At 36.4% G+C, this 25,003-nt stretch overlaps 1 protein-coding gene across 13 annotated transcripts in view; it reads left to right on the forward strand.

The window, feature by feature from the left end:
* Window positions 1–25,003, forward strand: part of LOC5577794 (transient receptor potential cation channel trpm) — a 384,986-nt gene that overhangs the window by 82,434 nt on the left and 277,549 nt on the right. For 8 of the 13 annotated variants that reach the window (XM_021843253.1, XM_021843248.1, XM_021843247.1 and 5 more), the window contains 2 exons: window positions 16,507–16,590; window positions 21,656–22,069. The exons of 2 other annotated variants lie outside the window; for them this stretch is intronic. In XM_021843253.1, the coding sequence (XP_021698945.1) occupies window positions 22,040–22,069 (30 nt within the window). In that variant the 5' untranslated portion in view covers window positions 16,507–16,590; window positions 21,656–22,039. Of the gene's footprint in view, window positions 1–16,506; window positions 16,591–16,644; window positions 16,943–21,655; window positions 22,070–25,003 lie in introns of those variants that run through there. 3 more of the 13 variants (XM_021843251.1, XM_021843255.1, XM_021843256.1) reach the window with 2 other exon arrangements.

Raw genomic sequence — 25,003 nt, forward strand, 5'->3', positions numbered from 1 at the left:
GAAAAGACCAATTTCATATTATTTACAACATCCTTTTATACTCCCAGTTTAACCCTTTCTATAAATAATGAGCCACTGCGACAAGTACAGGAAACAAACTATCTTGGATTGATTATTGATAATCGCCTGAAATGGAATAATCACATTAACAAGGTAAAGAAAAAAAATTTGCCCTACATTTTTGCTATGAAAAAAGTTCGTAAATGTCTTGGAGTACAAAGTTGTTGGCAAATATACAGTTCTTATATCCTTTCTCAATTGACATATTTGGTTTGCATATGGGGTTCCGCAGCAAGCACACATCTGAATGTATTGAAAGTTCTTCAAAATCGAGCCATAAAATCTATAAGAAGGTTACCCACATTATTTCCCACTATTGCACTTTATACCTATAAATATTTATCTTTGAGTGATCTGTACAGATTTAGTTTGATTTTCACTATTTATAAGATCAAAAATGGAATTATTAAAAGCAATATTGAAATCATACCAGCAACTAATATACATTCACATGCTACCAGGAATAGGGATAGGTTTTATACCAATAGACCTCGAACTGAATTAGCTTCAAGACACATTTTTTATGCAGGAATAGTGAATTACAACTTATTACCCAACAACATTAGAAATGAAACAATTGCACTGAATTTCAAAAGAAAACTAAAAACATATATTGTTGAAAACATGTAAATAAAATTCATTGATGAATAGAATTAAGATATTAGAGTAAGTTAAATTATAAGATGCTCACATCGCCTAATTATATTTCCCAGCTAAGTAGCTGCGCACAGTTTGTACAAACTTTTCAGCTATGTATTGAAATAAAGCAAAAAAAAAAAAAAAAAATAACGCAATTAGAGGAGAAAACATCTCGCTATCCACGTACAGAAGGTACGTCGATGACTGCTTCGTAGTTGGTAGGAGAGAGGACATGAGAAAAGTGGTGAAGCAATTCAACGCCATTGATGAGAAGCTGAAATTCACCGTCGAAGAGGAAACCGAGGAGTCATTTCGGTTTCTGGATCTCACTCCCACGATAGTTGGTGAGAAAATATGGTTCCCGAAACAACGAGACGGTCGATATTTGGACTTTACGTCGGAGAACCCACACACTCACAAAGTGAACACGATGATCGCACTGATCGACAGAGCACTGACGCTAACGAACGCCGAAAGAAGGGAGGGAAGCCTTAGAATGGTCGCAGACATTCTCCGGAACAATAACTATCCGAATAACGTGATACAGCGAACTATTTGAGAGCGGGTTCATCTGCTGTACAACACACTAGAGAATGAGAGGAAAAATGAAGAAATAAAAAAAATCGTGTCTATCAATACATTACTATAGTATAGTATAGTAGTACTATAGTTCAAGCGAGAAGGTGAGCAAAGTTTTGAAAAAAAAACACAACATCACTGCTTCCTTCAAACCGTGCGATAAGGTGAAAACTACCGTTTTTACCAAACTGAAGGATGCTATACCACCGATGAAACAAACTAACGTGGTATACGGCATTCCTTGTGGAGCTTGCGAAAGAAAAGAATACATTGGACAAACATCACAAACACTGGACAAGCGCAACACCGGACATCAATTTGATTTTTCTCGAACACAAATCTTAGAGAGGATCAACCATGACGCAAGCCGATGAGCAGCAGAAGTGCACAATAAGATAAACAGAGAGACAACATTAAACTTACAACGTGACGTAGACGAGTACTCAAACACATCAACAACTTGATAAACAAACTTAAAGACGAACAACGACGACAGGGGCGAGAACATAGAGAAATGACGTAGAAAATTAGAATTAAGTATACCGCCGAAACGGACGAACGGCCAGCGGAATTGTAAGTGTTTTCTTTGTAAATTATTTATTGATTGTTTGTGGAGAAATTATGTTGATTGTTAATTATATTGTTTTATCCTATGTTTGTGCAACAGTTTTCTGAAGATGACCAAAATAAAAAAAGTAGGTTGAAACGTTAAATCTCTATATTGCAAATCATTCACCGCCACCGAAAAATACCAATAAATTGGAAACAACTTCCACAGTTATTAGCTGAGAGCTGTCTTTGCCAATGCTGCCATTTTCGCATTCGTATTTCATGTGGCAGGTATACGATGATACTCTATGTCCAGAGAAGTAGTGGTGGGAAATGGTGAGCAGAGTCTGTTCATGCACTACGGAAAAATGCTACCGCAACGATGATTCCTTCTGTGCGATTGCGTGCGTTGCGATCGCCCGAACACGAAGACTGTTGAAAGCATCGCAAATTTTTATTTTGACATGCATTCACGCATCAGATTTCACGTGATGTTTCTACGGTAACACCATGCATCGGTCAATTTTCTCAATTCTGTTTTAGATCACTTTGTAATCCATCTACCTATTATAATCATAATCCACCCAGTTATTTACAAAAAAAAAAAAACGATGAACTGGAACTGGAACCGGCTGCGATCAAACTTTGCTCATGCAGCATTCACGCTTTTTTTACATTTGTTTTGTTCTGGTTCTCCGATGTAAGATTCTGTGAGCAAATCGATCGATCTGCTAAACATTGGTTTATTTTGCGTAAACGACATGATACTTTCCACCACTGCATGGAAATTAAGGAAATTTCCATTACGAAAAGATCCTGGACCGACCGGGAATCGAACTTTGACACATAGACTCAGCATAGCTTTGCTTTGTAGTCGTGGACTCTAACCTCTCGGCTGAGGAAGACCCAGGTGCTAACATACAAGATTAAAATTGCTCGTATTTAAGCAATAGTTTTTCATGACATTTGAGGATTGCTTCACTAGGTTTCATGAGTAATGGGACAAACAGACGTAACACTGATGTAATTCCCATCGACCATGCGGACGTTCATTTAAAATTTCTTACGCTTCATACTTCACATCCAGAGGTGCACGAATAGATTGTCTTCCTGTCTGACGTTTAACATTAACGCATTCTGCAGGGTTTGTTGCACATAATCATATATCGTGCAACACGGCCATCAGACGACGATTGTGTAAAGTGGGCGATGGGTTTTAAAAACTAACTGTGCAAAAACTTTGTAAAATACGTAACTTCAGTGGGATTGCAAACAATACAATTATGGGAAAAAGAACTTTGTCATGGACCACTCTGTACTGAATTAAAAAAAATGCCATAGCAAGGGGTACAGCAGATTTACACAGTTTGTTTTTTCGACCAAGTTCTTCAAAATTGAACAAAGGACGACTTTCTAGAAATCGCTACTTTGAAACGCAAAAAAATACCCAAATTTTTGCACGATACACCATACTGAGGGGTGAACCCAAACTTTTGCACGATGACTTGAATGACTGTTTCATTGATTTTGAATAATTTTCAGATTTTTTCGCCGATATTTCGTAAGTGCTCTTCAAAAAATATAAGATTACGAGTCTAATGATACATTTATATAGGATTTGGATCGATCCAATGCTGAGGAACCTTTTTTTTTATTGTTTGTTTGTTTTTTGAAAAATGTCGCAACTTTAAAGAAAAAAAAAATAGTAAACATAATAAAAAAAGGTATTTGGAAAATTATCTACGAAGTAAGAATAATTCATTGCCTTTCGAATATGCCATAGAGCGTTTCGATTGGACGTGTAATCCTAGAGATATGGATAAAACACTTTTGTATGTTTTTAAGGTGGTGAACCCAAACTTTTGCACGGGAGTGTACATTCAATACATTAAAATCCATTGTTAGTTATCACAAATCACGGGTGTTAAATGTTTATTGCAATTTCTCATCGTTATAGGCTGTTTTTCATCACGCCAATCTGTCATAGACGGGCCAACTTTCCTGCACATTATTGTTCTTCCTATTGTTTACTTAAAAAGTTGCCATTGGCTCAACATTAACCAACGCGAATCCTGGCTAAATGAGAATAAGCATATGCTCATTTTGTGGAATATGTTTAAAAGTGTGACAAATATTTGAAACGTCAGATTTTTTAACTAGTTCGTCTATTTGAGAGACATCAGATTAGAACTTCATCGGAGGTACTTCAGCCAATACATGATATACTGAAACTTAATATTAAAGGAAAATGTAATATATGAGGTAATCACTATGTAAAATATGTTGTAATCAGGCACTGGGATATCATGGTTGACATACCTTATGTTGATTGAAAACAAGAGCGTTATATAGTAGACTTTAACGTGAAGATGAATCGAAGCCAAACTTCAAATTTTCAAGAGCACGGATCTGGAGAACCGAACGCTCGTTTAAGCTGAAAACTTAATCGATTGGTTACCACCAGCTAGTGATCAATCGATTAACTTTTCAGTCTGAACGGATGTTCGGTTCTCCAGATTCGTGCTCTTGAAAATTTAAGGTTTGGCTTCGATTCATCTTCACCTTAATCGTGTCGCTTGCTCCTACAGGGGTGGGCAGCAAACAATTGTGCGGCGCACAATGCGGTTACCGTAATCCGGAGTAAAATTGATCGCAATGACCCTCCTCGTAAAAAGTTCGCATCAACATTTATCGAAGAAATATTTTCAATACATAAATGATGATTCTCTTCCTTTTATTCAAGAGCTAATAAACATTGAGGTTTTTGTGGAAATTTAATTGGGTTCATGCGTAAATTTTTCAACATTTTGAAACAATCATTTCCATGATAAAGGATAACACGATCAAAGAATCATGTCTCACATGACTTCTGAAAATGTTATAAGCAAGAGTAATGTGGTTGTTACAAATAATGTCATCGCAGAAAACGATTCCATTGTCAAACATTTCATAGATATATTCACTTTAGCATAACTCACAAATCAATATGAAGCATGCAGAATTGTCTCAGGAAATTGCCTACCTTGTGGCCTATTTCGCGATCCAAGGTGTTTTAAATTATTGAATAACTCAAAAAGTAAATGCCTTGTAAGAGTTTGGTCGTCATATTCGGTTTCAGGGACCATGGTTTAAGTAGGTTATAATATTTTCAATATTACCAAACGTTATTTTCATGGGTGATCAATGTTACCCCATATCACTTAAACTTTAAACTTTCAGAAAATAAAATACAGTTCATAGACACCAGCAATGGGTGTCCGTACTTGTTTTAAAAATATTAAACTTGCAACATATGATTTTCTTAATGAAATTTTCAGGAAATATAAAAAAATGATCAATGTCACTCTGGATTACAGTATCGAAAAATATTGTAAATCCGATTAGGCGTGAACTTATCATGTATCGTATCACCAATCAAAGGTGTCTCCCAGATCCTTAGCTTATCCTTCTAACCCAATATCCTTTCCATGACAACTGTGAGATGTAGTAGATTCTTCGGTCTCTACACCCAAAAGTTGAAACCGTCATTATAGGCGTTTTCTGCGTCTATTGATGGCGGAAAAGTGTTCTTCTGAGCGACATGACGTTTTTGAGCGTCTATTGATAGGCAGATAATCCGGTCATTGAGTCGAGCAGTTTTTACGGTACAAATGGGGAAGTACAACTTGATATGCTTTTTGAACCACGCATACCAACAAGCGGGTTTAGTGCTGTGATATAGTATTTGGTTGTCACGCTCATGACCATGGATCGATCCTGGTTGATGTCGCATATGTATTTTTTTTTTCATGTGCGTGCATCACCAACACATGTATTAAAAAATAAAACTTCCACACATATGCCTCTTTTAAGTGCATGTATTGGAAGTATGGAAATACGCAAAAAACCGAGTGGGTGCAAACCAGATTCGAACCATAATCATCGGATCGACTAGCACACTGTGTATCTACTGCTCCGAACTTACTACTAGAGTGATGTGTAACCAAAGTCGATGTGGTTTTACGTTTCATATGCATGATTGTTCATGCTGTTGATAAACATGTGAACATGTGTTATCCCCAGCAAAATAAAGATATACAGTCAAGTCTCCTTTAAAGCGTTAATCATCGTATGTTGGACAAGTTTAATGTATATTCATAATAATTTATCACCTACCAGAGTAGCCACATTCTCTATTGTAGAACTTACTTAAGGACTGTTCATTTTATAAAGTGGACACCTTGTGCATGCTATATCTTTATAATATATCAATAGAATCGTAATCGGTTTTCTGTATACAGTATCGTTAGACTATTATATTATTGCACGATGGTGTTATAACAAAAAAGCCATCAAAATAATTATAATTCACACGAATAAGGAACAATGTTTAGAATGGTCAAAGATTGGTAGGTCTGGAGCCAAGTATAATAGTTGAGTATACCAAAACACAATTCATTCATAAAAATTCGGATTTTTGGTATGTGAAAAATATTGTTTAAGTTTGAAGAACATCTTTTCTAGGAAGTTTTTGTAGAAACTTCTTTGTTCTTCTTTGTAAGATCTTATATTTCCATATAAGAGGAAAATAATAGTATTACGATGCACAGAAAACCGATTATGATTTCATTGATAAACTAGCTAACCCAGCGTGGCTAGTCACGTTCCATAAGAATTTTCAAGCAAAAACCTCTTTCAAAGATTAATAATGTTTATGTTCAATTGCAAAATGATAACATGGACAGAGAAATTTCTCTGTTGATTAATATGCCATTGGTGTATGAATAATAAGCTGAGACACGCATGATATTTATGAACGCAAAATCGCCCAAATTTATGCTCTAACCATACTCCATTGTTATAGTGCCGTTATTCTGATCTGAAATAATTACAGCCTTAAATGCTGTTGTGAAATATTTCAAAAGTTCCAGAAGCTTCTATAAATTAGAGAGAAGAATCTGACTGAAAATTCTAGAATATTCTATTGAATCCCAATTAACCAGTGCTACAATTTCTGTATAGATCTTTGTGCTGCGATGGCGATCGTCAACGATATACAACGAATCGAATTGTAATTAGGGGACTATCGACTAATGAATATATCGAGTCATCGAACAGGAATGCTTTGGAAAGCTCTTTTAGGGGACCATTATAGTTACCATAAAAAAATATTTTTATTACTTCATAAGTCGATATCGAACCATGGAACATCGACTCAAGAAGGTTGTGTAAATAAAAAAAAACTAGAATATTCGGCCCACAATCATGTTTATCTTTCCTTTGCAAATATCTTATTTGTTTTTGAACCTTATATTGAAATGACGAAACCCGTAATGAATCACATTTTCAACTTGCATCGGAATTTAAGTGCGGTCGAACAGCATAAAGTTGGTTTGTTTACATTTTGATTACCGTCCAAGTTCATAAAACCGGAAAACTACAATGATAAAAAGATCGTGACTTTTATACGAATTAGGAAGGACAAAGCTCCGGAAAACTCTAGAACACCCTGTGCAATAGCTGTTATAGTGCTCCACAATTTGCAATAGGGTCCTAAAATGGTTAACCCACCGTCGGTCGCCCTAGTGTACTGAGTACACGCACTTTGCAAAAAGTCGAAAAACACGTTGAAAATCTCTTCAAATTGATCCGGGTGTTGATCCTATTCCAAGATCTACTCTTCTTCTTGCTTGTAGAGAAGAAATTTTTCGAAAAAATCAACAAAAAGTATTCGAAAACATCGTGTTTTTAACCTAAGTTTTTACGCGTGTACTCAGTACACCAGTGCGACCGCTCGTGTAACTTTTTTTTTACCGGGCCCGTCACACGAGCGGTCGCATCGTGTACTGAGTACACGCGGAGCAATTTTGATTGTAAATCCAAAGCTAGGCAAGATAGAATATGGATGTCTTCGACAAAGTTCTTCAGTCCAACGGTACCAATTGGTCAGTGGACAAATACAACTTTGGAAACATCCTTACCTACCTGTGGCCATCGGATCGTGTCCCGGGGGAACCGATATAGTGGACATTTCGCAATGCAACATCTCGAACACAAATATCTCAGGATCTAGATTTTTTAGCAAGATGGTATCTTCGGCAAAGTTGTTCAGTAGGTCAAGGGCTAACATGTGATGGGCTGCTTGTTTCGGAATTCTGCCACCAGATGGTGCTAGAGAGCATTTAATATTTCAAACACCGATATCTCAGGATCCTGATTACCTAGAAAGATGATGTCTTCGACAAAGTTGTTGAGTAGGTCAAGGACTAAAGTTGTTCAGTAGTTCAAGGGCTACCATGTGATGATCTTATTGATTCGGAATGCTTTCACCAGATGGCGCTAGTGAGCATGATATTTTTCAAACACAGATATCTCAGGATCCTGGTTACCTATGAAGTTGACGTCTTCGACAAAGGTGTTGAATAGGTCAAGCTCTAGCATGTTAAAGGCTACCCATCTTGAAATTCTATCACCAGATGTGAGCATGCTGTATTTTGATCGCGGCTATGTCAGGATAACGATATTTTAGCAAGATGGTGTTTTCGGCAAAGGTGTTTAGTAGATCAAGGACTAAACATATGGTGCGCCGTTTGATTCGGAATTCTGCCACAAAACGATGCTAGTGATCATGCAATTTTCGAATGCAAATATTTTTGGATCCTAAATCCTTAGAAAAATGATCCTGAGATATTTTTATTACTAAGAATTAATACATCTTTGGCAAGGTTATTCTTTATATGAAGGCCTAAATGCAAGGAACCTCAAGTTTTAAAATTATTTCAGCTGGTGGCGCTAGTGAGCATGCTTATTTTGATTGCTAATATCTGAGGATCCCAATAACATCGAAAGATGAACTTCTCGGCAAAAAGTTCAGTAAGTCAAGTACAAACTTGTGATGGACCACACTTTTTTGGGAATTCTTCCACTAGATGGTGCTACTAAGTATGCTATATTTTCAACCCAAATATCTAGGATCGTGATTGCTTAATCATGAAAATGACGTCTTAAACAAAATTTTTTATTCTGATAATAAATCTTCGAGCTGTTTAGTAGAATACCTATAAGTAGATGAAAAAAACGAATTTAGTACTATACCATAGTATAGTACTATACCATTACCTAGTGGAATTAAATGGTATAGTACTAAATTCGGTTTTTTCATCTGTTTATTCTGTCCAAGACTGAAGCATGTTGAACATATAATAAACCGTTTGATTCGAAATTATTCCACAAAATGGCGCTCTTCAACATGAAAAATCCATCAGTAAATACTTCAGAATTATAACTACAGTCAAATTTCCAGTCGATATTCAAGAGATCATCGACTCATGGAACAGATATTCTTTAGAAAGCTGATAAAAGGGAACATTATAATAATTATGATTTTTTTGTTTTAAGTATGTTTTCATGAGTCGATATTGAGCTATGGAATATCGACTAATACAGGTTTGACTATATTTAAAAATATGAGGATTTTACTATATTTAAAAATATGACGATTTTCTGATGATGTCACCGTGAAATATGCAATATTGAAATCACAGACAAACAGACGTAACACTTAGAACAAATTGCGATCAAAATCATTGCCGCGACAACATGTACGCCCAATGCTAGAATGACTTTGTTTGGCCGATGGGCCAACAGGTGGCGGTAGTGTGTAAACGTCAAACACAAATGAAAACGACACGAGCGCAGCAGGTGTTCGATTGACCACCTACCATTTTTTTAACTTTTTGGCGTTAAGCCTTAAAACTGGTGCTGGACTTAGGTAGTCGGCTTTTTAGTTTTACTTCCATTTGACAGTCGCTCTCCATCCTTGGTAAGCACCCGGTCCTCCACCGATATACACGAATGCAACATATACCTGTCCTACGAAAAGGCCTATCTAATGCCTATTTAATGGACGGCAAAGGTGTTACACAAAAACGAAGATGGATGTGTGTTAGTGCAAAGTGGTATAAGAAGCTCGGTCTCTCATGGCGACTCACGGGATGACATGCACACTACAACATTGTTCGAATCACTTCGTCATAGTCATTGCCTGTGTTGTTTACAAATAAATTCGAAGTGCTCTTTGTGCTAGTATAATAATATCAGGGAGTGAAATTATCGGTCGCGGCGGTAATCATAAGCCTATCGCTCAAGCTGATTTTCCGGAGGGAAGAGACGTGCGATAATATCAAACCCGACTAGCAGAGTGTGCACTCACGAGATGTGCAGCAACGAATTAAGATTATCACTAGCAACGAGAAACTGGCTTCCTACTTTTCTACTAAATATAAAATATAAAAATTAGATTGTTCAATTTGAATGAGAATGAACCCTACATATCTCATTTTATTTTGTGATTGTCTATTAATTTACTAGTAGTGAAATGTTTTAACATTTGGCAAATGGTGTATTGATAGCCCAAATTATCAGGATCCTAAGATGTTCAATAAATTAAATGCTCACTGGTGCCGGGTTACATAACTCCAAATATAATTGCCAATAACATGTCAGCCCTTTCCTTACTAAATAAATTTGAGAAAGACGTCAAGTTTTAAAATAATTGGGAACTTGAGATCCTGTATTTCACTCATTTTTAAGATTTTGTGCTAACGTTAGAACTATAGTACACTCACAAGACGCAACGCGAGACTGGACACAACACTTATTGTTCTTACAAACATAAAAAGGATTTGAACATTTACCTTTTCCGATAAGTTCGCTGCTTTTTCACTTGACGAAACTGGAATTCAAATAGTGTTATCTCTTTCTGACGTGTACTGGAGAAAGTACGAAGTTGTTTTGTTCTCTTCTATGTAATCAGTTGGACATCGTCCAGTAGATGGGCAACATCGAGCCCGAAACCGGTCGACGAAAAAGGTAAATGTTTAAATCCTTTTTATGTTTGTAAGAACAATAAGTGTTGTGTCCAGTCTCGCGTCGCGTCTTGTGAGTGTGAGATCCTGTATTTAAAAAAAATAAATCAGGAGCTCAGTCTCCAACCTGATGGAAGTATTTGTAATCTAGCAGCCCATTGCATTTTGAATTGAATGTGGAAGAATTTGATTAGGTATATTTTACCCCTTACACGTTGGCCCGTGACATACAGAACAACTTCATCAAAGACACCATCGTTCTAATCTAATTTTATTTTCCTAACCAGGATCCAAAAATATCTGCATTCGAAAATTGCTTGATCACTAGCATCGTTTTGTGGCAGAATTCCGAATCAAACGACATATCACATGTTTAGTCCTTGATCTACTAAACACCTTTGCCGAAAACACCATCTTGCTAAAATATCGTTATCCTGAGATAGCCGCGATCAAAATACAGCATGCTCACATCTGGTGGTAGAATTTCAAGCTGGGTAGACTTTAACATGCTAGAGCTTGACCTATTCAACACCTTTGTCCAAGACGTCAACTTCATAGGTAACCAGGATCCTGAGATATCTGTGTTTGAAAAATATCATGCTCACTAGCGCCATCTGGTGAAAGCATTCCGAATCAAGAAGATCATCACATGGTAGCCCTTGAACTACTGAACAACTTTGCCGAAAACACCATCTTTCTAAAAAATCGGGATTCTAAGATATATTCGTGTTTAAAATATTGCATGTTCAATAGCGCCATCTGGTGGCAAATTTTCTTGTTAGGTGGCTTATCATATGTTAGTCCTTGACCTACTCAACAGCTATGTCGAAGATACCATCTTGCTAAAAAATCTAGATCCTGAGATATTTGTGTTCGAGATGTTGCATTGCGAAATGTCTACTACATCGGTTCCCCCGGGACACGATCCGATGGCCACAGGTAGGTAAGGATGTTTCCAAAGTTTTATTTGTCCACTGACCAATTGGTACCGTTGGACTGAAGAACTTTGCCGAAGACATCAATATTCTATCTTGCCTAGCTTTGGATTTACAATAAAAATTGCTCCGCGTGTACTCAGTACACGATGCGACCGCTGGTGTAACTTTTTTTTGAGCGACTGACGGAAGGTTAACAAAATAGAAAACAATGTACTCCAAGTTGTTAAAGCATTGATTTTTAATTTATTTATTAAACTTTGATTTTGTTTATTTATAAATTTATCAATTAAGACACGAATATAATATAATATTTACATAACCATTTAAAGCTTTGAAAAATCTGTTTGATTGCATTTATCAAGAAAATCTAAAATTTCTCAGATTTCTTTTCAATCTTGATGAAAGCTTACTGTGCCAATGACCATTTTTGCTTGCGTATATCGTGTGGCAGGAACGAAGATACTCTATGCTCTGGGAAGTCGAGAAAATTTCCAACCCGAAAAGATCCTCGACCGGTGGAATTCGAACCCACGACCCTCAGCTTGATCATGCTGAATAGCTCCGCGTTTACCACTACGGCTATATGGGCCCCGTAAAGATCCCCCTCCCCCCTAAATAGCTACGTCATTTATGGATGACCCCTTACATTTCTTCCTGACATATTTAACACAACCGCATAGCTTACAAATTTTGCTTCTAATGATCAGCAAAAAATAATAAACTTGAACACAATTCACGTTTGTAGCTGAAATTTAAATTAAAAGTTCATATGGAGACTGGTATGCCTTTATTTTTCAATATGGGACTGCACCAACTTCATATTTTCCAATACATTTTCAAACAATGTGTGTTTATTTTTATATGCATAATAAAATGCAGATTAAAATAAGTTTTATTGCACTCATTCGATAACTGTCAAGCAATGATACATAGTTTTGACATCATGAATGCTCTAAAGCATGACTTTAATCGACAATATGTTGAGCATTATTATTATAAGTAAATTTTCTGGGATGTAGAAAAAATATTGTTCGGAAAACATCTTCACGAGTTTTATATAGTTATGCGGCTTGGCAAACCTCTGAACGAACACCAACACCAAAAAATCCACTTAAGGGTTGAAGAAATCATTTCGTGACGCGTTCACCATTATTTTGCGATTATGTTGTGCACATAAGTTTTTTGAGAATTATTATTTATGTATATCAATTCCAAAAATATGGAAAATCTGGCTTTGGTGTAAAATGTTGAGTGCGATAATTAAACCTTATTGTAATTTCTGTAAATTCCAGTTAGGTACTATTGCATCTTCTTTACAAAAAAAAATATAACGGTAAATGTAAATGACTGCTAATAAGAGTGGTTTTAAATTTAAAAAAAGTTTGAAATTCCAATCCCCATATCTTTCTTAGGGGTCGTCCATAAACCACGTGAACATTTTTCCTGACTTTTCAGTCACCTCCTCCCCCCTCGTGCTTTTGTGTGGTTTTGACGAATAACCCCCCGCTCGCCCAATGATCATGTGTTTCATTTGTTCATGAATGAAACAGAAATTTGAAAAATGGGAGAAGAGATATTTATGAATTGGTTTGCTATTATTAAGCGAAATGTGAGATTATAGTGTGACAAACTTCTGCAAAAATCCCTAACAAAATTAGCTCAAAAAAGATTTGTTTCTACTGCAGTGTTCCTTATTATTGTTTGAGGAATTAGTTTTCACTTAGAGATAATTTTGTATTAACATTACAGTACTAACATGTGGGGAACATTTTTTTTTCAAATTTTGTCATAGTAATTTCCATAGAAATCTTAATCGTCTTCTAATCGTTGTTGGTAAAGAAGATATGAAATATTGAATTTTAAAACTTTTTTTTTAAATTTGAACCATCCGACTGTTAATGAAACCTTTCAGGTTTAGTTGATGGTGGAATTTTCTTTGAAACACAAATGGGTGGACCGTGGTCTTTGGCTAGATACCCCCTCCCCGCTAAATGATAACATAGTTTATCAACGGCCTCTATTTTGATAAGTAATTGTTAAAAGAATTACGGTAATCCAGTTTGCTGTATGCACACTTAGATGTTTGATTACAATATTACATCGTCAAATGAATCGAATCCCACAAACCCTGGGTCTCCTACTTCGAGGAGTCTCATACCGTCCCCAACCATGCGATTAATAGGAGACCAAAATGTAAATAAATGAAAAGTAAATCAATCAGCAAACGTCAACGATAAAATTCTGCTTATAAAGCGCCCGACTGTTATAGTCAAGTGTGTTTATTTGTTTCTCCCTAATATATTACCCAATCCAACACGCACGGCATGAAATTCTATTTCCACTGCAAATGTATAAGTCATTGCCGATAATAAAGATAAACAAACATATAGATTTTGACTCTGGTATAAGTAAGAAATTCCCGCAGCACCGCGTTGGTACTTTAAATATATTTATAGAACATATCATCTCACCCCTTCTCGCACTTGGCTGTCCAACGGGTGTGTATTTTGCTCCTCTTGCAGGTTGTCCTCCGTGACAAGATGGTTCCATGTTGTGTGATGTAGAGAACTTCTCACATGAGAAATTGTGATAGGCGAGAGGTGTGGGTTTTCGTTTAAGGATCGGAAGGTTGCGGTTTCGAATCCAGTTACTGTTGTTATTTTTTTGTTTTTCATATTTTGGTGTCTAAGGCAAATTTCTTGTGGCGGAGCCTTGGAGCAATCGGGTATATGGGGTAGCTAACAAGGGAAGGTCACGATGTGTTACACGGGGTTTTCAACCGGACTATTTTTGTTGGATTCAACATGTCGAAATATGTGAAACCCCAAAGCCTTTCGGGTGAAGAGCCAGGGAGATGTAGTATGTTGTTAACAAAATGTTAATAAAATCTTAAATTTGTTTTACCAAATTAGGATGATAGTGTTGTCTAACACAGATCACCTAGATATAAGAAATGAATGTAATGTTTGGAATGATACTAATAAAGAAATTAAAAAAAAACATGTACATCGTAATGTTCTGAATGGCTTCAACGGATGACGCATGAATTTGGATACTAGGTTTAAATAATCACTTATTCAGTAGGTACAAGAATGTTAACACTTTTGACCGGGTTAAATCCGCTCGATAAAGGCAATAAATACATTACGTAGAAAAGAGATAACTTAACTTTATATAAAATGAGTAGTAGAAAATCGGTAAAATAGAATGGTGTTTGATTTTCGATGATGTTATTACTTTTAATAAAACTAACATTGTTGCTAAATAAATAACTTTACTCAAGAAAATTGTTTTAAAAAGAACAAAATGTTTATTATTTATGTGTGATTTTTTGTGTATTCATACACTAACAAATGAGGCCATTTGAAATCACAGATCTGACTGTTATTTTTTTAGTTTCAGTTCAGTCATTTAAAACGACAATATTTTCACTTGTCCCACTAGTTTCCAAAATTTTTAATATTTACCTTGAACTTTGGCACAAACATTAAATTTAAATATAGCATAGATTTAGTAGGAAACAATCTGAAAAAAATAGTAGATCTTATTCATTTTATTTTTTTTAAGAACCCTCTCTATACGATTTCCTTTACCCATTTGTCACACGGTACCTTATTTCGATAGTCACTCAAGCAAAATGATTATCTAAATACAGGGACCGGAATCTATTATGATAATTCGCCACAAGAAATCGGGTTGAATTTCATAAATTTGCCTGAAGAACCAAAAAATAAAAACAAAATATATACTCGCGCTTATTCAGAATCGAACCAAGGACCTCCCGATTCATAAGCCAGTACTAACTCCACGAACCTATCGACGGCAATATATAAAGCGTTTTATATTGCAATATTCATTCCATTCCTCTGACATGTCCACCATCCATTTGCCGCGTGACCATTTGCTTAAGTGTGCGTTTCCGATGCCATCATTCGGCTTCGGATAGGTTGTGCAATTGTGTGGGTCGGGCGTAAACATTTAGATTGCTCGAATTTTCAAGTCCAATGTGCTCGATTTCAATTGACGGGTTTGCCCGTCTACGCTTAGGAGGCGAATCTTACCATCAATAGGTGGATTTAGCACCTAATACGCTAGGAGGGAAATCCGCCATCCGAATTATTTTGGGTGTAGTAACAATGGTTGTCCAACTAATTTTCCTTCCCTTCACCGATGATTTGTACACATTCACAATGGTAAGGCTAATCCCAAGCCCCATTCATTAAATCTCTGTGCAACTTCGATAGCTCTGGTCAATCACGGAGTAGCAACTACGAATTGTACGGCCATCTATGTTGATGCTTATTGACAACAAGAGTGTTATAATGACAAAAATCTAGATTTGACAGAAGTATTCTCTCAATGAATTTTAAAGAGATTTTAAATTAGTACCTCAAATGCGAGAGAAAGTGGGCATTGTAGGTGCCAAAAGTTTCAAATGTTTGAAGGTAATCAAATTATAATTCCTACATTATCCACATCAGTTCACAATGAATTTCATTTTTTAACCACCTAATCTCTTTCGCCATTACATTGCTTGACCAAGGTCACCGTACGCTCCAGTCTACCGCATTATTCGTTCCAGTAGCACTCGTACTAGAAGCTGCATGCATAATGCTTCGTAATGTGTGTGTTCCTTATTTATTGTTCCGATTTGTTCCTTTCAGTTTTTCTATTCAAACACTGCACCCCTTTGTAGTTGGCTTTTGTTGTACTCGTCCAGCAACATCACTTGCAGTCAGCGCACTCTGCATCCGTTTCCGGTTTTAATGCTCGTTTTGGAATTTCATTTCCCCATTCAGGGAAAAGGTGTTCACTACTCTCCAATATGCCATGTTCGTAACGGTGTTTGCTGTATCTGGTTTTTCTTTCTTCTTCTCTTTTTGTTCTTTTTCCAGATCCGAATGAATGTTCATATGTGCGTTTCTCTCACTCTCTCGCCGTTGTCCCGCACGGTTTTGGGGAAATATAATCCACGGCGGGTAAGTGGCTGCAATTGTGGCCAACCCCGGTAATATTCGGAGGGAGAGCGAGAGAGAGAAAGTGGAAGGAAAACCAAACGAATCGCGCGCAAACATTTTTCTCAGTGTAAATGATCATAGAGTCGTCGCTTTCAAATGTGTATTCTGTGTCGTTAGTGTGCCATTACTGTGGATGTAGTATTGCTGTGCCAACATCGAAACGGTGATACGGGAAGCAGAACTTTTCAATCTCGATGTTTTCGTCTATGTTATGTCGATGTCGTCCATTCAAAAACCATAGTGAATAACAGCAACTGGAAGCAAATAATTGCCCATCCAGCGGTTAGAAGCTCGTGTGTCAACATCGAAACTGGTGGGCGATATTTTCCGGGAAACTCGGTGTGGTTTACCGAAAATTGGAGGCTTGATGAATAAGGCACAGCTGCTGTAGTCAGTGAAAGTGATTCTGCGGAACGTCAACGTCGAATTGAATCAATTGATTGCCTGATATCGTTATCGTTTGCCATTTCACTGGGGTTAGGGTCGACACCATGTGAAGTGCCATTCGTTTCGTAATAATACAGAATAATTTCAGGTTCAATTTTCTAAACTTTAAACAGCAGTTTTTTTTTTCCAACGGACAAAAAATGTGAAAAAATAAAAACGTTCTTATTTTCATTTTGTTTTTTTCTTTACGGTAAATTGACGTTCTTGACCATTATTTGGTCGTTCTTGACCAAATTTATTTGTCAATATATGAATTCCGAAGAACAACACAACAAAAAGTCGTAAAATAGTGATCAATTTGCCCCCGGATTACGGGACTCTTTTTTCAATTGTTTAGCTAGATTTTTCCTTCGAACGGTTATATATACTAAAAGGAATTCCTCAATGCAATATTTGTACGAATTGTTTTCCACATTGATAAAACGACATATTTTTGTAAAAGGCATATTGCGTGGTAATTTTTCGTAGAATGAGAATTCCACCGTGACTATTTTACAAGCTTTGAGTTTTGAACTAATTGAAGAAATGACTCTATGACACTACGCTGAACGCCACTACCCCAGATGGATCGTTACTTCGGATGGGTCGTTACCCCGAACGCCACTACCCCGAATGGGTCACTACCCCGAACGCTGTTGACCCGAATGCATAACATTTTGAGACTAATTCTGATAAGAAGGTGGGAAGATAGCTGTACGATTCCTTATGAGTATAAAACGATTTTGACTTACATGTGTATTTTTCAAAAATTAGAGAATTCAAAAGAGATAGCTTTTCAGAAGGAAAAATATATGATGATCATTTCTCCGATGAATTTTACGCACCATTAAGTGTACATTAGAGACACATACATGAATGATCAACCTTTTATAGCAGTATGTTGAACATTTTTTGCCAGCAAAACAAGACACTGCACTGTATCTCATACTATTCAGGGTAGTGGCGTTCGGGGTAATGGGATGGAGCCAAAGAAATATCAAAGGGAGAGAGAAGGGCGTAACTCCAAACTTCGAACTAATCTATCAAAATTCAAATAGGTTTTTGCTTGTATGGGTGTGTACTTTCAGGATCTGAAGATAGAATTTCGTTTACGTTCGATAACCTCGAAAATGTGGCTTTATGATATGGACTCATATCGCGCCAAATCGTATTCCGAGCTGTCATCGCTCTCTCAAATTTCAATGAAACTTTCGGGATGTTTAGATCTTGACTAAATGAGCCACTTTGCAAACTTTGTTTCGTCTGGACTAACATTTGAAGTAAACCAAACATGTTTACCCGATTAACAACTACCGAAAGCTAAACATTACATTTATTTTGCAATTGGATTAAATGGACAAATTGATGTGAAGTTTTGCGAAAAAGTTACACGTCTTCTCAGTGAGAATTGAACTCACGACTCCCTGATCTCTAGTTAGGGCGCGTTACCCCCAGTGCTGGAAAAGTTCGCATCACGAAGCAGCTCACGAGTGTATACCAACGCATAACAAACATCACAGACTCGGGATCTGGCTAGGTGTGAGTAAGCCCGCACCCGTCTGCTCGGGAGAACATGTCAAAAGAAGTAGCAACAAGCTCGCGAGCGTTTACTCGCGAGTAACCGAGCAAGGTGTGATTTATTATGGTTTTGACAGACAAATTAATTGTATAACCATCGTATCGACAGTAAACTACTAGTTTGTAGTCAAAAGCCCTTGAAAACCATAAATCTCGGAGGATAAGCAGCTTTTTTCCCAAAAGCACAATATGACTCTGAGCAGCTCCGAACACGTTCGCGAATCACTTTTAGCTTCAGTTACTCGGGAGTCGACAGATGCGAGTAAGCAAGCGCTCTGACGCTCGGGAGCGTTTGGTTTTGTTTTTGTTCCAGTTCAGATGAAGCGTTCGCCACTTTCCATCACTGGTTACCCCTACGCCATGAGAGGACTCATGAACGCAATTTTTACTTATTTTTCTCATTTTGCTGAAATTTCTGCTAGATATTAAGAAATGACTTTGGAAATTGCCTATATCCAGGCGTTTTACCTGGTACAGCCAAACCTTTTTTTACGCCCCTAACTGGAGGAGCTGAAGCCATTTTGGAATACAACCCACGTAATATGGGTATTTTTGAAACGAGACCGATGAGAAGATGCCGGAAATAGTTATCTTACGCTATTTTGGAATTCAAGATGGCGGATTCCAATTTGTAAAAATCCCTTAAAATCTACGAAAGACGTCTCATAAATACCTATATTGCATGGGTTTAATGTGGTTTCCACAAGCCGAGAATCGTCATCTTGTATTTCAAAATAGCATCAAACATCGATGTCCGGAATCTTCTCATAGGTTCTATTTCATAAATTTCTAAATGGCGTCGAACATCGATTTCCGGCATCTCCTCATCGGTCCCGTTCCAGAAATACCCATTTTACATAGGTTCTAGTAGGTCATCAGGTAGGAGCATAACTTGGAATTTGTGGAGCGTAAAAAGAGGGAGCGTAAGTTGAAATTTGGATCGTAAAAAGAGGGGGCGTTAAAAAAGAGACTGTAAAAACAAGTTTGGCTGTATTCTTGAAGTTGAATTATTTTTAATTCAATAAATATAGGTACCCCAAATTTAGTTTGTATATAGAGTTGTTTTTGAAAAAAAGAGTAAGGTATCGACAAATTTTTCATGAAGAATTTCGATACTTGGTCGATGAAGTTTAATGTCGTACTTAAACAGGAAACAGACATGGAAATTTGTAAAAAGGGACAATTAGACCAGAATTCGCAGAAATTTTTAAACTGTATGATAGCAATAACTTTGATTAACGTGAATCACGCAAAGGTTTTGAAGGATCTAATCTATCTATAAAAAGAAAACACAGATACTTATTAAACAAGGTCATTTGAAACCAATGGAAAACTTTAACTATAAAACAGGGCAACTGAAGTTATAATTAAAATTGTCAAATTGTAGTAAAAGAGATACGTCAAGAAATTTCCAGGTGGTAATTTAATTTTTATGCACCATTTTCAGATGCATTTATCCTAGTGAAAATGAAATTTTATTCAAAAAAAAAGGCCTACAAAGCATACAAAGTGCAACGAAGAGAATAAATGTGCTGACATACGATTTTAACAAATTTGCGTGATTACAAGCAAGTGCAAGGCACTTAATTTTTAGCGATGAATAGATTTTTCATATTAATTTATAAGCAATAAACTGAAATTTTTGAGGTGTTATAAAATTATGAAAATATTTTTGAGATTTGACTCAATCTTTTCAGAGTTTTAGAAAACATATTATTGATCTGTATGGAAAAGCGTAGCTCGAACTTTGAAAGACTTTTCGCAGAAATTCCTTCTTCATGTATATAGGACAATTGATTATGATAGGTTACCCCGAAAGTCGTTTCCCTGAATTCCATTTGCTCGAACGCCAGTTCCTCGAATAACCCATTTCTTCAAAAAGTGATATACAGTATTGGACCGAACATTTGCAACTTTTTCGATTTTCCATTCAAAATGGTCATCCTTTGTAGACTAGATCTCAGTTGTTTATGGTCCGATTTGGAAGAAATTTTCACAGCGCATCAGTTGTAACTTAAATGTTAACATATATTTTTGAGCGATTTTTCCAGTCACGAGTTCAAAAGTAGTAATGGTTTGACTAAAGTGAATTTATTGACAAATTTTAAAAATTTACGTTACTCATAAAGGTGAGGGAATAGCTTTTTGATATCTCCAGCAAAGTTATATATTCAGACTATATAAACAAATTTGCCGAAGGCAATTTTTGTGTGGGGCTTTCCTATTTTTAGATAAATGGTTTATAACTTTTCGTCAAAAAATTTGAGTTTAGTCAAATCGTTATTGCTTTCGAACTCGTAATTGGAAAAATTGCTCGTAAATATATGTTTAAACTCAAGTTATATCTGACGTGCTGTGAAAATTTCATTCAAATAGATCTATAAACAACTGAGATCTAGCCTACCAGAGTTGGCCGTTTTGTATGAAAAATCGAAAAAGTTGCGAATGTTTTTGTCCAATACTGTAGTTCAAAATTGTGCAAGAATAGTCTTCAGCAACAAGATGGTGGGTTTCAAAGATCGATAAGCAATCAAAAGAAGGAGATATTGATCATTCTCGGATAAACACTTGCCAAAAATGCCAAGGTCGGTGAAACTTAAATGAACCGCCAATCAAATAAAGAAGGATGAATATCATATGACCGGTTCGTTAATGGCCTTGAAACGTATAAAGCTATGACAATTTTGATTGCCAATAATTGATCAGCGAAATGGGCCATTCCAGGAAACGGGGAATTCGGAAAACTGATGATCAGAAAAACGACAGAAATTAGGGGACCGATATTCCGGGAAAAGTAGCACAACCAGCATAGTTATGTTTAATGGAAAGTAAAGAAACTGAACGATTTCATTGAAATCACCTGTATAATAACATCCAAATGCACTCCAACCATACCAAATGTTTCGCATTCATTTCATCAGAGATGGTGTCGGTCCCGACTATGGCAAATATGGCAAACCATTCGATTCAGTTCGTCGTTTCCGTGACTATAAAGCCGCACGCAAATATTTGTTTTCTCCAGGTCATTCGTGAACAGCAAACAGCTCCTCTAACTATTGTGTTCGAAAGTATACAAAATCAACATCATCAAAAATTGGCAACCAAATTGAATAGCTCACCAGGCGGGTGAGAAGAGAAGAGTATGTGAATCTGGAAAGCGATCCTTCCAGGAAAGTGATTCATCTGTTTCATACCATATCGGGTGTAATTTTTCCCAACAATCGGAAACTCTGTGTGGATAACAGCAATAACCATCCCTACATTTAATCACACACAAACATCGTCCATAATATTATCAGATAAGAGAACCCTTCGAGCGGATATCGAAAGCCCAACTAGATTGGGAACAGCCTTGGCGTTTTGATCCCGAAACCCCGGACGGCTAGACATTTCATGAGCCGGAAAAATGCTCAAGCAGAAAAGGAATGCCAAACTGGTACGTGTAATATGTCACATCTTTATGTGCTTCTATTTTGCCTGAACTTATATCCTACTGTCCTGTTTCTAATATTTCACTAGTTCGTCTTCTTCTGCGTCCTTTTGATTTTCCGTTCATTTTCACGTTCGTGCTATGTTCGATTCTAGCCAATACCAGCGTGTAAATCCCAATCGAATCCTTCCAGCCTTTTTCTTGTGTCCTCCCACGCGCGCTGAAATCAATCTTTGTCTATTTCCGAACGCTTTTCCGCTATTTTTAGCCCGGCTGACAGAGGCTGTGTGTTCATTAAAAGTCGTATGTGTCAAACGATCCGGCAATCTGAGACGAATCACAAGACAGACTGGTCATAATCCAGGGTTTGAAAGTTTCTCCCAAAGTGTTGAACTTTACTAGCAATATGCTTTCCACAACACTTCAATCCCTGATTTCATCCTTTCAGTCTGTAGGTTTCCTTCTACGTCGTCGTTTTTCTAAATTGATGTCGTTGTGTCTTACCCTCCATGGACAAATAACTAGTGGTAGTTGACGAAGATACCATTCAGCATATCCAGCTCAAAACGCAAATAAAAAGATTGCAAATGGCCAATTTGTTTCAATCTAAATATACCTTTTCGCAATTGCGGTTTTCAACACGCCAATTTTTCATGAGACGACCTACTTTCCTACAATGAATTATGCAGTGATGCAACTGATTTCAGTCGCTTAGTAACTATTATGCTACGCTTCTTCATTACGCAACTTTTTTGAGATGATGCGTATCCAATCATTACACAATAATTATTGAAAATTGCGATTTTTAAAGCACTCGTCGTTATTATCCAACTCAGCAAACTATGTTGGATAAATGTACGAATAGTGCAGCAAAAATAATCATTCTGCTACATGTTCTTGGAAAATTGGTCGACTCATTCTTATGTTTTCTTTCATTATATTTATTGTGATAGTCTTCGTTGTCACATGAAATTTCTTTGTAGGCATCATTTTAACCGAATGCACCGCTTTTGGGTTATGATTTTTTTTTTTAATTTTAAAAATCATTTATATAGCTCATTTATAAAACGCAGCCTAGGAAATATTGCAAAATATGAATGGGATTTGACACATGGTATTAATTCAGTTTGGGGAAGGTAACGTCTACACAATTTGTGTTTTGATCTGGAAATGCTCTATTTGATAACAACTATCAGATGTGATCAAATCGATGCAAAAACATGTAGCCACTAAATGAGTCAACAGCTCTTCAAAATGTCTCGCAAAACTCATCACATACTTTGCGTTTATTACCATCAATATCCATCGCAGAAAGTTCAATTTTCAATTGAAAATGTTTCCTAACAATTTCTTATAATTCAGATTGTTGTTGTTTAGAAATGAAGCACGAGCCCCAAACAATTATGAAGTGTATTTCCCGGTAGAGAACTCCGTTAAGAGCTAACCTTAATTCCGGCGCAAACACGCAGACTCCAGCAATATAGGGGTGGTCAGGGTAGAACCGGCACCCTTCGATTTTTATTTTTTTGACAGATTTCCATGCCTTTTACCACACTATATCTTTACTTGCGAAATATAGTGTTTAGTATGATTCTACATCTGATGCTACTGATAAATTATAAAAAATCATATTGGGCAACATAGAAAATCATCAGGTTCAAGATTTCACTATCGTTCTTTAAGGCCGCACGGGACGTCATCATAATCACCCTATCCATTTCAAGAAGCAAATCTCAAGAACCACTCCATATATCGATGCGAAAATGTATCACTATGATTCTGTATATGTAGTGCACAACCCGATAAATTTTTAGCTTCATCGGTTCACTAAAACTCGAGATTTGCTTCCACAAGGTTTTGATGATTATTGTTAGAGGGAGACGAAAGATAAGGAAAATAACACGGTCTCCCGTGTCCCCTTAACTAGTTTGCCTATAAAACTTTTCAATTATCATTATATGTTGTATGCCTTTCAACATTTATAATTATTTCGTACACACAATTTGGAAGTGAAGGTATTTTTTTGTATTCTTGACGCTTTAAAACGCGGTTGAGAAAAAAATGCCCAATATTCTTTGTTTCATAATCTTAGTTCTGAATATCTTAGACTTTCTTCAGAGCTCATGTAAGCCTGAATTTTCGAATTCCAATGAAGGTCATAAATGGCGCACTTCTTAACATGCAAAATATGATACCTCATGGCTTGCCACAAATTTATAGCTAAATATTGAAAAAAAAAATCTGCCTCACTGCTTTTCATAATGTTATAACCACCCATAATTTTTCGTGCACAGGAAAATTAGATGAAGAAAGAAAAATCTAATACCTATTTAAAGTTAAGGGATTTATTTTATCTATATCAACATTATGAATATAATTGACACAACTGGCTTTTTAAAATGATATGATCAGTTACGTAAAACTGTAAGTTAAATAGAATAGCTCTCATCTTTTGTAGCTTATAATGCTCAAGGTAGATCTATAAACAGTCTTGACAATTCCCTATTGGAATTCGTTGATATAATCTTTCTCTCAGGAGCAAAGCAGTGTTCCCAGATTGTTAAGTTTTAATTTATCATATCTCATGACAAAAATTACCACATTTTTGAAACTTCCTTCTCTTTAGTGGAGAAACGTGTTGGAAAGCATGTTTGGACCAGTTTTTTTCTGATATATGCATTCAAATCATTAATATAAAATAGACTCATGGACTCGGATTTTTTTTTGCTATGCGACCTATAACATGCTGTAAAGAGTCCTTTAAGTGGGTGTTGGGATGTCCGATATATATTGCCTGTTCCCAAATTAAAAATATATTATACTTATCTTACATTTGAATCAATATATGACTCATGTATGACAAAACTAACAAGCTTTATTTCATTAAAAAAATGGATACTAGAAAAAAGCACGAGTACAGTTATGTTTATATACATCATT

This window comes from Aedes aegypti, chromosome 2, assembly GCF_002204515.2.
Source record: "Aedes aegypti strain LVP_AGWG chromosome 2, AaegL5.0 Primary Assembly, whole genome shotgun sequence".
In the NCBI taxonomy this organism is placed as follows: Eukaryota; Metazoa; Arthropoda; class Insecta; order Diptera; family Culicidae; genus Aedes; species Aedes aegypti.